This window comes from Vigna radiata, chromosome 4 (genome assembly GCF_000741045.1).
Source record: "Vigna radiata var. radiata cultivar VC1973A chromosome 4, Vradiata_ver6, whole genome shotgun sequence".
NCBI lineage: Eukaryota > Viridiplantae > Streptophyta > Magnoliopsida > Fabales > Fabaceae > Vigna > Vigna radiata.
The window spans coordinates 10,940,530-10,951,405 of record NC_028354.1 but is presented as its reverse complement, the minus strand read 5'-3'; the positions used below and the strand labels follow the sequence as shown (position 1 = coordinate 10,951,405).

Genomic DNA, 10,876 nt, shown 5'->3' with positions numbered 1-10,876 from the left:
ACATTTCTTATTACATGGTTAACAAACTAAGGGATCCTTTTAGGGAAAATTTGTGAATATTCTCTCTTCCTATGTAATGAGAAAAGAGTCCATTTCATATTAAGGATTCATTTCATACCATTTCAATTCAAAATATATTTGTTTTTATAAAATGTTAACTTTTTTTGTTTTCATTTTTAGTTAATATAAGTGAATGGTTAGATTAAGAGTTGTATTTGTAATAGTGTGAGTTGAGGTTAGAGAGAGAAGAGGAAGAAATATGAGAATGTGAAAGCATGCGGTATGATAACGCATGAGGAATGCATGGTGGTCCTGCATTTATGAGAGAAGATCATTAAACAGTTGAAATTGAAAGATCTCAGAATGAAACACAACAAGTCCCACCAATTCTCCAACAAACCCTAAATCCCAAAACCAACAAATTAATGCCAATGGATTGGATGATTGTGTGCTATTCAAAAAGGTGGAAATGGATGGATACAATCACCCACAACACCCCACCACACAAATGCTCTGCTTATGTCACCCACTTACCACTTTCATTTACAAACCCAAACAAAAAAAAAAAAAAAAACACCCTCCAATGCATATTTCTCATCTTCATTTAATCCCTCCATCTTTCATGAAGACTTTTACTTTATAAACTTTTTATCGATAACGATACTTTGACAATATTTTAATATCATCTACGTGTTATTATGTGATTGGTTTATAATGGTGTTTATGATTATTATTATTGATTATGAAGTAATTTTGGACCAATTACAGAATGACACGTAGATAATGTTAAAATGTTGTCAAAAAAAAGTTGTCAAAGTATCATTATTCAACTTTTACATAAAATTATAAAATGTGTGCATAGATTGTGTTTGAACTTTTTCCAAGGAGATGACAAATTGATATGTACAAGTGGAAATGTTGTTTGGGATCTCGTGGTAATTGAATTTAATGTTTGAAATGAATAAGTTGTTTTGATGAGAAAAGCTCCATCTACATGAACATATTACAATTTACAACCTAACCACATGGTACCCATTTGTTTTTCAGTGGGTGAGAAGTTCCCAATTGCTTTGAAGTGTACGATGTTTATTCTCTATGGTCAAACTGTCAACGGGAAACAGAAAGGTACATGGTCCACACAAACACCTAAAAATCTGTAACAAAAACACATCAAATGGGCTTTGAAGTGGACTTTTACCGAATTTCTCTCTTCGGGAGTAACATGGGTAGGCCCACTTCAAGACCCACAGGTTAAAAGAAAACATTAGTCAAAGGCTGCTACATCAGAAAATTAAAAAAAAAAAAAAAAGAAGAAGAGATCAATGCTAATGTCACAAACTAGTAACATGAAACATTCTGTAAACACAGTTTGTATTTAAAAAATAATCACAGTGTGTGTCTTAGTAATAGTGTTACCAGAAATCTTGCTCTTATAAGAATATCTCAACTCTTATAGTGAAATTTTAAACATTTTCTTCAATATTATATGCAAGTGTTTGAATTGACATATATGACATAAGAAAGATTAGGAGAGAGAGAGAGAAAAAAGAAAAAAGATAAGGGAGATTGAGTTTTTTTTTTTTTTTTTAAATTTCATTCATGTATATCTATATTGATAAAACTTTTTTTATAGATTTAAAAGTTATTATGAAATTAAACTCAAACTAAATAATTTATAAATAAAAAAAAATTACTTGACAACTTTCAATTTTCTTAATTTGTTCAAGAAGAGTGAGATCAAAAGAAAAGGAATAAGAGTTGAATTTACAGTTAATTGATATGAGAAACAGTGAAAAAAGCAGAAAAAAGCAAAGTGGGAATTAGAAGGAAAAAAGAGTTTTTCTATAAGTATGCTTAATTTAAAAAAAATTAAAGAAAAAGAAAGTAAAAGAAAAGAAAAGAAAGAGAAAATAAGAGTATTTTTAGGGTGTTTGATACGGACAAAAATGAATGAAAAGCATGTTTTTTTTTTCTTGCTTGAATGTGTAGAAAGTGAATAAAAAAATGTTTATATACAAACATAAATATTAATTTAAAAAAAAAGTAATAGAAAGTTATTACTCTTGTTATTCACACCTCTTTCTTTACCTTTTTGTTCCAAATATGGATGAAATAGTTTTTGATGTGGTCTCAAACAAGAATTATTTATCTTTACGATAAATGACACTTTGACCTACATAATTCTTTTTATATTTATTTGATATTATTTTTTATTATTTTCTTTGCTTTTTTTTTTGAAAATCTATAAAAATATACTCTTTTAAGATTATTGTATTCTTATTAGATATATAAAATATATATTAATGTGTTTAATGTTATTCTTATTCCTTTATTATTGATTGAGGGAAAAAAACAAATGTTACCCTCCCCTCTTCCATTGCAAGTTGCAACCAACATAATATGAAATTTTCTTCACCCTCAATTTTCACCTAGCTTTTTTTTTTTGCTCAAAATTCACATTGAAATTTTAAATACTTATTTAGAAAAACGATGTAAAAATTATTTGACAGTTTTTATTTGGTTTAATACTGCTTTTGGTTCCTAGTTTGGGAGGTTTTGTTCAATATGGTCCTACCTTTTTTTAGTAACAATTGATCCTACTTTTTGAAAAAACTGTTCAATTGACTCCTTTTTTGTTACGACGTCAATTTTTTAACGGTGCTGGTTATGACGTCAATAAGTTCTTTCATGCATTCACCTATCCAAATGTTATTTTAACAGTCCTGACATAAGGTTATGTTAAAAATCATGTCATCATCGTATACAATAAGGACTATAATAAACAATTTAAACTTGAATATGGGACCACTATGAACAAAAAAGACTCAATTGAACAGTTTTTTCAAAAGGTGGAATCAATTATTATGAAAAAAAAAAGGTAGGATCATATTGAACAAACCCTCCCAAACTAGGGACCAAAAACAGTATTAAGCCTTTTTATTTCACCTAACTGAAAAAGAGATACACAAACAGAAAAAGAAAGTGTGCAGGCCAAGTAGACACAGAGAAATAGAGTAGGAGGAAACAAAAAGATAAAAGAATGAGAGAGAAAGAGAGCAGGAAATGCTTCTTTCCATTCAAATTATTTTACCGTTTTTATTTTGACTCCATCTTTTTAACAATTTTTTAATTCCAACACATGTTAAATTAGGATTGGTCCAGTTGTAATTGAAACGTATTAAGTAAATTTTTAGCATTTTATGCAATAGTAAAAGCAGTGTTTATCTTGTACCAAAGATGATTGAAAATCGGTCCCACTCTTTACTGGACGCAATTCTGAGTGGTTGTAAACCCAAACATTCTGTATTTCGGCAAATTAGGTGACGCAAAAGAATGAAAGAACGGTTAGCATAAGAGTGTTAAATGCATCAAAAGCATAACTTCAATATGTCACAAAAATCTTCAATAGAATGAGTATTTCTCATGTCTAACTAACTAGTTGCCACTTAAAGCATAACTTCCGTAGTCAAGATAGATAAAATTATTCTGAAAGCTATCTTCAATTTACGTAAAGCCTTGCAATGAAATTCTGGAAACCAGTTGTTATAAGCTATTTACATGAATTATAGTCTCCTTCAGCATAATAATATTCTTTTGCTATTTCGATATATAGATTAAACTTTTCAAAATGAGTTCAACACTGTTTGTCTTGAACATCAACTATTGTAAGATTTAAATCTTCCATCGGACTAGCTTCTTTCTGCACCTCCATACATTTCAACCTGCAATGCCATATAGTTGTAGAATGACTTATTTGTCCTTATTTTCTACCTTCTCCACCAGGCACCCCTCCCCCAACGCACCCCTCTTTCCCACTCTTCATCTTTTTCTTATCAAAAAATGCATTTCTGATTGCACAATTGTATTCCAAATTGTACATTCTGGAATTCAAGGATTGTGCATTTCGGAACTCATGAGAATCCTAAACTAGGGTAAAATTGAAATTTTCAAGTGTATGGAGTTGCAGGAAGAACCAGCCCTCACAGGGTATGGTGACAAATGATAATATAACAAGGTCAACCTGATACTATTAAGTTCCTTCCATGCTAGGGTCTATGAAAGGGGGTTGGGCTTGGACCCATATGCAAAACCTTTGTGACTCGGCAACAGCTCTAATGTTAAAACTTCAGACATTATAGAATCGTCTGACATTAGTTATTGATCTTTTCTACATGCACCACTAATAATTTTCTCCTTAGATTCAATAGTTAGATTGATTATTTACAGAAAATTATTTAGTGACCTTAAAGCATATATATAAGTTTGACACCTGGTATTAATTATGTGGGTAATCTTTTAGGACACCTAGTATTAATTATGTGGGTTTAATCTTTTGGAGAAAGGGGCTGGAATCTACCAACATTACTACCCATCATTAACCAATATTTTACTCCTTTTCTCTACAAGATTATGTCAAACTTTTCAATTCAATTACAGATATATGAGGGACTCTTAGCATCAATGAGATTTTAGAAGATGAAATTAAGTAAAAGAAATACATTTCATCTTCTATAATCCGAAAGTTTATATCAGGGAGTTCAACAGAGAGGAAAATGCTCATTGTAGCTGAAAGATGCGAAAATAATCAATCTAACTATTGAATCGAAGAAGTGTAATATAACAGTTCTTTCTCGGGAAAGGAAATTGTAATTTTTCACAACAGAGAAAAATATTGGTGTAATTTAAGAACCTTTACGAAGCATAGCGTACACCAATCCATGAAGATTTCTGGTCACCAACCGTAGAACAACCAAACACGTACAAATGCTAAGCCATTATTTATGTCACTCAGCAAGACAAACATATTTTGTCCTATACATAAAGTAAATGCAACCAATAGTCGAAAAGTCTAGACCGAATACTCCCCCTCAACTGCCTTCCAAAAAATGATGAGTCTGCTGATAGAAACAAAAAAAGCTCACATATTTGAAGAACACTTTCTTCTTTAATTATTTATTTTCTATAAAGCTTCTACAAAAATAACCTATTATGCTTAAACAATCTGTGTTTGTAGCGTTAGATGGTGAAGCTTGGTGTAACAAGATTAATACATTTTCCCCTCAATGCAATGGTTCCAGTTGCCAAAATAGCCTTTCTGCTCATGGGAGTAAAGGGTGTATAAATTTAACCCTTCAGAGACCTGGCATAATGGCAGTCTTGTGTGGCATGCACAAGGTTGTAGTTTTCTTTTCTCCTATTTCTATTTTTACTTCCTTAGAAAAGCACCGATGTCATGCTTATCTTTAATATGCTTCTGATGTCATGCCACTTAAAAGTGCCTTTATATTTTTGGCTCCTTTGAGAAATAAAACAAGTTCCTTTACCTCAACTGAAAAAGCAACTTCGTTGATTGTTGTGGGCTTACTTCAAACACAAGTTCAGATGTAAAATTTGATAAACAAGCCATAAAAGTTTACGCTAATTTGTCTTCAATATATACATAGCAGAAGAATAGCATTATACTAACAGAAAGGTGTACTTGTTCACATAATTTATTATTGCTTATTTTGAACTTAGGCTCCCTATTGCAGCAGATTACACGACAGTAACTTTTTTCCAAGCACATAGCGCGATCAGGAATATGTTCATTTTCTTTATTAAATACCTATTAACACCTATGAATACTGTCTTCAATGAACACAATAAGAATTATTTTGCAGAAAATTTGGCTATAGAGGGTCTACATCTGAACTAATTACCTGTAAAATTTATTTAAAGTTTATCAGACAGCATTGAAATAAATTGTGTAGATCATACAAAACATTGAAGTTCTCACACATTTATTTTTGGAATATATGTGAAAGCCAAATGATGAGTTCACCTTGCAAACAATGTCTCAGAAAATGGAAGAATAATCATGAATATACAACAACAGAGCTTCAGAGAAGAAACTGTGGCAAGACTTTGTTTTAGCAGTTTAGTCTTTAGAAACATCTCTAGTTGTTAAAATTCATTGGACCATATGACCTAAGCTCAGCACATTTAAACGGCATCTAGGATAGGCTCAACAACAGGGATAGTGGGGGAGGATTTTTGATTTTGCTCAACTAGAGCTTGCCCCACATCTTAGGTGATGAAGACCCAAGATTCCAAAACAGATTGCGATGTCCCCTCATATCATATAACTTCACAGATTGCGATCACTAGCAAACTAGAGAAGCCAAGCTACAATCTACAAAATGGTATAACTAAGTACAAAAACACAGAGTCAAACAAGATATGCATATTTCTAACACAATGGCTCTACAAGAATTTATGAAACAGTAAGAAATACAAACTTCATTCATAAGAAGTACACTACATTCCTATTAAATTCAACATTTAAAATGGAGCAAGGAATCCTCTTCTCAAGTATTTTGCCATTCACAGAATCAAGTGGAGTCAGTTTAGAAGAATATGGGCCTCAGAAATTTCTCTAAAACCTAACATTCTCTCAGTTTAGTGTTCGTTCCAATTACCTCAAAACATCACTATCCATACACTACCTACCAAGAACGGCAAAGTTAAAAAGAGAAAAAGGCTAAATCTAGCACTTGCGCAATTTTATCTGAGCAGAATTTCTGAACAAAAAGCGCATTGTGCGCGAAGAAAACAAAGAACACTTCTTTCTCACTGTAGACAAAGCTATATCTCTTTCCTCCAGAAAAACCCTCACTAACCTGTGCAGAACTCAAGCATCACTGTCGTCGCTATCATCGTCATCATCGCCTAGGCCGCCTACGGCCGCTTTCCCCGAGTCATCGGAAATGTGCACTCCTGCACTCGCCGCCCCCGTCCGCCCACGAGTCCTGGACGGCAGAATGTTATTCAAATCGACCTCTGTGAGCGGGTCGTCAGAGAAGTCACTTCCGTCGTCATCGGAAGCGTCGTCATCACTATCGTCGTCGGAATCATCATCATCATCCTCGTCTTCTTGTACCATTTTCCCTTTTCCCTTGTCTTCACGCGAAATCCCTTTCCCCTTTCGGTCCTCTTCCTCTTCCTCTTCCTCGTCGTCGTCGTCGTCATCGTCGTCTTCATCCTCAACGTCGTTTTGGTACTCCTCGTCGTCGTTTAGGGGGTTCTTTTCTTCGACGTCGTCGTTTTGGATTTCTTTGTCGGGTTCCTTAGGGTCGGAGGAAGAAGTGGGAGGTTGGGAAGTGCTGTGGTCAGCACTAGGTTGGGGTTCGTGGGTTTGTTTGAGGTCGGGAGTGGCGAGCTTTGCAATTTTGGATGGGAGATCTTGAAGATCAGGATCGGACTTACGCTTCGGGGGTAATGTGGGTTCATTGGGGTCGTTTGGTCCAGCCATGGATGTGAATGTGAAACAAAAATGGTGAATAAGAGGAATTAGGGTTTTGTGGAGAAGGAGGACAAGTAGAATTAGAATCAGCGACAACAGTCTCCTAAGTACAAATAGTTTCACTGACTGTCGCCGAATGGCTTCAACCCAAACACCGGAACCTAACCAAAGGTAAAATTTTGTATGTAACATTTCCCTGAACTTAAATAACACCCGACGAAAAAGAAGGTAAAATTAAACTTAAAATTAGGTACTTTTAAAAATGAAATAATTAAATTAAGATTATGCACATTTGATTTTTTTTCCTTATAATTAACCTTTTGATGGTGGTAATATATATATATATATATATATATATATATATATTATTGTTATTACCTTGGATAGCTTTTTTTTTATTGAAATTAATGAATTATTATTGGTTTTATTTGGTTTGGATTTTGAGTATGATGAAATATACATTGAAACTTTAAATATTTTTTCCACTTAATGTTTAAGAAATGAGTGAAAGTATAAAAATTATTTAGTGTGGGATACTTTTTTGTTTGAGCTTCTTATGTAGTTTTGGAAGAAGATATGTCTTTGTTCCTTGAGCATCTTAGCAATAATAGTAGATAATCATCTCATAAAGTATGAGTGTAATGATTATATACATTGAATGTCTATTAATTAGTTAAAACTGTCAAGTTTTGAATGAGGAGTTTAAAGTCCTTCTTCTGGAGTTATGTACACATAACGTTTAGGTATGTACATAAGATCTTAAGTTCAAAAGTTTTGACGCACATTACATATGTGATTGAATGACTTTTTTATCCTAGATTTTTTTATGTACTAGAAAAGGAGTAAAGTTTTTTGTTGTAGCATTGATTGTTTGGTCGAGGTAAACTTGAATGTCATATGCAGGTGGGTTGTGAGTAGGTCGAGCTTTAAATGGCCAACTTTAAACCTAAAAGGTAAATGTCAAAGCATGTAAAACACTTTTTCACATTTAATGCATTTAACTTCCTTACTGATGTGTCATCCATTGGTGTGATAGGTAGGCTTGAAAGGCTAAGGCTCACTATCGTTTGAAGGGAAACCTCGTTTAAGAAACCCCTCTTTTAAACTTTGTCCTTTTTTAGTTTCACCTTCTTCTTGCTTCATCTATTCTCTGTTATAGAGCCTCCCTCTGCGATTTGTGTGTGATTCTATCTTTGAGCCTCTCTTCTGTCTGCTTCTTTACACAATTTCCCTCTTTATTAGGTATGTCAAGAAAACACAAATCTAATGATATGTCAAGAAAAACAATTAACCTAAAATGTAATTCTCTTTGTTTTTGTTTCCTTTTGATTTATTTTGTGTTCAAAGACTTGTTTAAGTATGTAATCATTCTAAGACATTGATAAAAGGCTTTTTGTGTCGCATAAGCCTCATCAAATAAAACTAAATTTTTACTCCTTAACTAATGTAGTATAAAGGTCAATCTAGGTCAATCTAAGGGAAAACGATCATCTTAGCTCAATGAATGAAATTTATTTGTGACTTTGAAGTTGAGAGATTGCATTAAGTTTGAAAGAAAATAGAAAATAGTAAAATGCATTAAAGAAAAATAAAACACATAATTAAAATGCATCAAAGTTAAAGTGTGGAAGAACTAAAAATAATCTATAGAAGTGAACTGAAATTGAAAATTAAAGCAAGTAAAAGATGAACGATAAATGGATAAAGTAAACAGTGCAAAAATGTTTGAACAAAAATGCATAGTAGAAATGTAAACATAGCACTAGAGAGAATTGATAAGAGAAATGAATGGAATTATAAAATTGGAATTAAAGGAAAGAAAGAATCATGCATATTGAAGAGAAAACATAGAGATGTAAAAAGCTCCAACACCAAAAACTAAACTTAAACTATAAAGGAATGTGAATGGAAATGCATAGAGATTAAAGCAATGAGAAGAATAAACAATATTCTATTGCAAAGAAAAATTTAAATTGAGTATCCATGCTCCAATCATTACAAAACACCACTCAAAAATAGAGAAAAAGTAAAGACTCTAAACCAATTCCCCAAATCTCATGTGTTCTTTTGCCTCTCTCTATGGTTATTGTTCTCCATGTTCTAAAACACCAAATTGACCTAATTTTAACCTCTTTGGCCCTTCCCTCTTTCATCATAATGCAGGTGTGAGAGAAAGCATCAAATACACCCTAGAAGATTACAAAGTTACCTTTACAAACAAGAGAAAACTAAATCTGGTATCAAATCCTAGTAAACGAATGTTATTTTCCAAATTAAATTTCATTTTATCCAAAGCTCTAAAGAATATGTTCTTGTACTCAAATTAAAGCTTTGAGTGTAGAATCAACAGAAAATGAATAAGCTCAATTGGATCCCTGCAGAGAAAGTTAGGAGCAAAATAGTTAGCAAAGGTTAGAGATGAAAAATATTACACTTTTGGTTGTGCTAGGCGCCACATTGATTGTGTTGGGTGCTACATTAAGTGTGTTAGGCGACGATGAAATAAGGACTACCCCTTTTTAGCTACATTGGGCACCAATAAAATGGCCTCAAGAAATACCAACACAAAAAACATGGTTTTAAAGTGTGTTACACACAAATGAATGGTGTTAGGTGGTGCTAAAACTCATAAACTTCCTAAAAGTGGATAAACAAACCTAAAAATGAAGGATAAAAGAAATAAAAAACCTAATAGGGTGTAATAGGCTTTAATATGTGAGTATAAAGTTAAGTTATCAAACATGTTTCCTCTTTCACGATGATCCTACATAGAAAACCAAAAACAAGGTTTATGTTGAAAAGATAATGAAAAATGAAATGAATTTGAGCAGATTTTGTCATGCAAATTAGATTAATGCTTCAAAAGTAATTACATTCATTCATTGAAATCAACCATCTTTTTTTATCTACTTATTCGATTAATTGATTTGATAAAAGAATATTTTATCTTGTCTTTTCATTTTTTCTTTAGTTTATTTTTTTTAACATAAGTAGGATTCCTTGAATTTGGTAGCAAACTAAAATGAAAAACAATTAAATTTGACTTTATTATTTTAGAACACCTTTTTGTCAAAAAATTATGTTGGTGTTCCTTTATAAAGAAAAAACAACAATATGAAATAAAATATGAATGCATGTAGATGCATGATGCAAAATAATATGTAATTTAAGCATGACATTCATGTTATGCATTTAAAAAAGTCTACTATATGTGTATGACAACAACATATAGATAAATATTATGCATTATGTAAAGTGGCATGAAAAATGAAAGATGTTATGCATTTGAAGAATTACTATATGTATGCGAATGACAACAACACATGGATGCATATTATGTATCAAATAAGGTGACATACGAATATAAGATGTTATAAACTTGAAAAACTATATATAGGTGCCATGCATGAGTAAAGATAAAATGTAGATGCAAACTTATATGTACAATGAAAATATGCAATATACTTATTTATGTAAAAGCAAAAGTGAGAGGTAAAGGAAAAAAAACATCTCCCTTTTGTACCTTAAATAAGTTAATAATACCTAAAGATCTAAGGCAATATATGATCATTCACAAAGGTATGGCTCCTAACC

The 10,876-nt window shown here is 32.1% G+C and overlaps 1 protein-coding gene across 6 annotated transcripts; it reads right to left on the bottom strand.

The window, feature by feature from the left end:
- Positions 1-3,704: 3,704 nt before the first annotated feature.
- On the bottom strand, positions 3,705-7,449 carry LOC106758745 (nucleolin). 6 transcript variants are annotated; one of them, XM_022779801.1, is made up of 2 exons: positions 6,660-7,449; positions 3,705-3,722 (listed from the first exon to the last, which is right to left on the bottom strand). In XM_022779801.1, exon 1 carries the CDS (start codon positions 7,289-7,291, stop codon positions 6,671-6,673), a length of 621 nt encoding a protein of 206 aa, XP_022635522.1. In that variant the 5' UTR covers positions 7,292-7,449; the 3' UTR covers positions 3,705-3,722; positions 6,660-6,670. The 6 variants fall into 6 exon arrangements, with proteins under 6 accessions (XP_022635522.1, XP_022635523.1, XP_014497207.1 ...); XM_022779802.1 differs by lacking the exon at positions 3,705-3,722 and adding an exon at positions 4,712-4,728; XM_014641721.2 differs by lacking the exon at positions 3,705-3,722 and adding an exon at positions 4,757-4,895.
- Positions 7,450-10,876: the final 3,427 nt, after the last annotated feature.

Bases quoted from the DNA above. Each gene is read 5' to 3' on its own strand.
- LOC106758745 (XM_022779801.1), bottom strand. From the start codon at position 7,291: ATGGCTGGACCAAACGACCCCAATGAACCCACATTACCCCCGAAGCGT.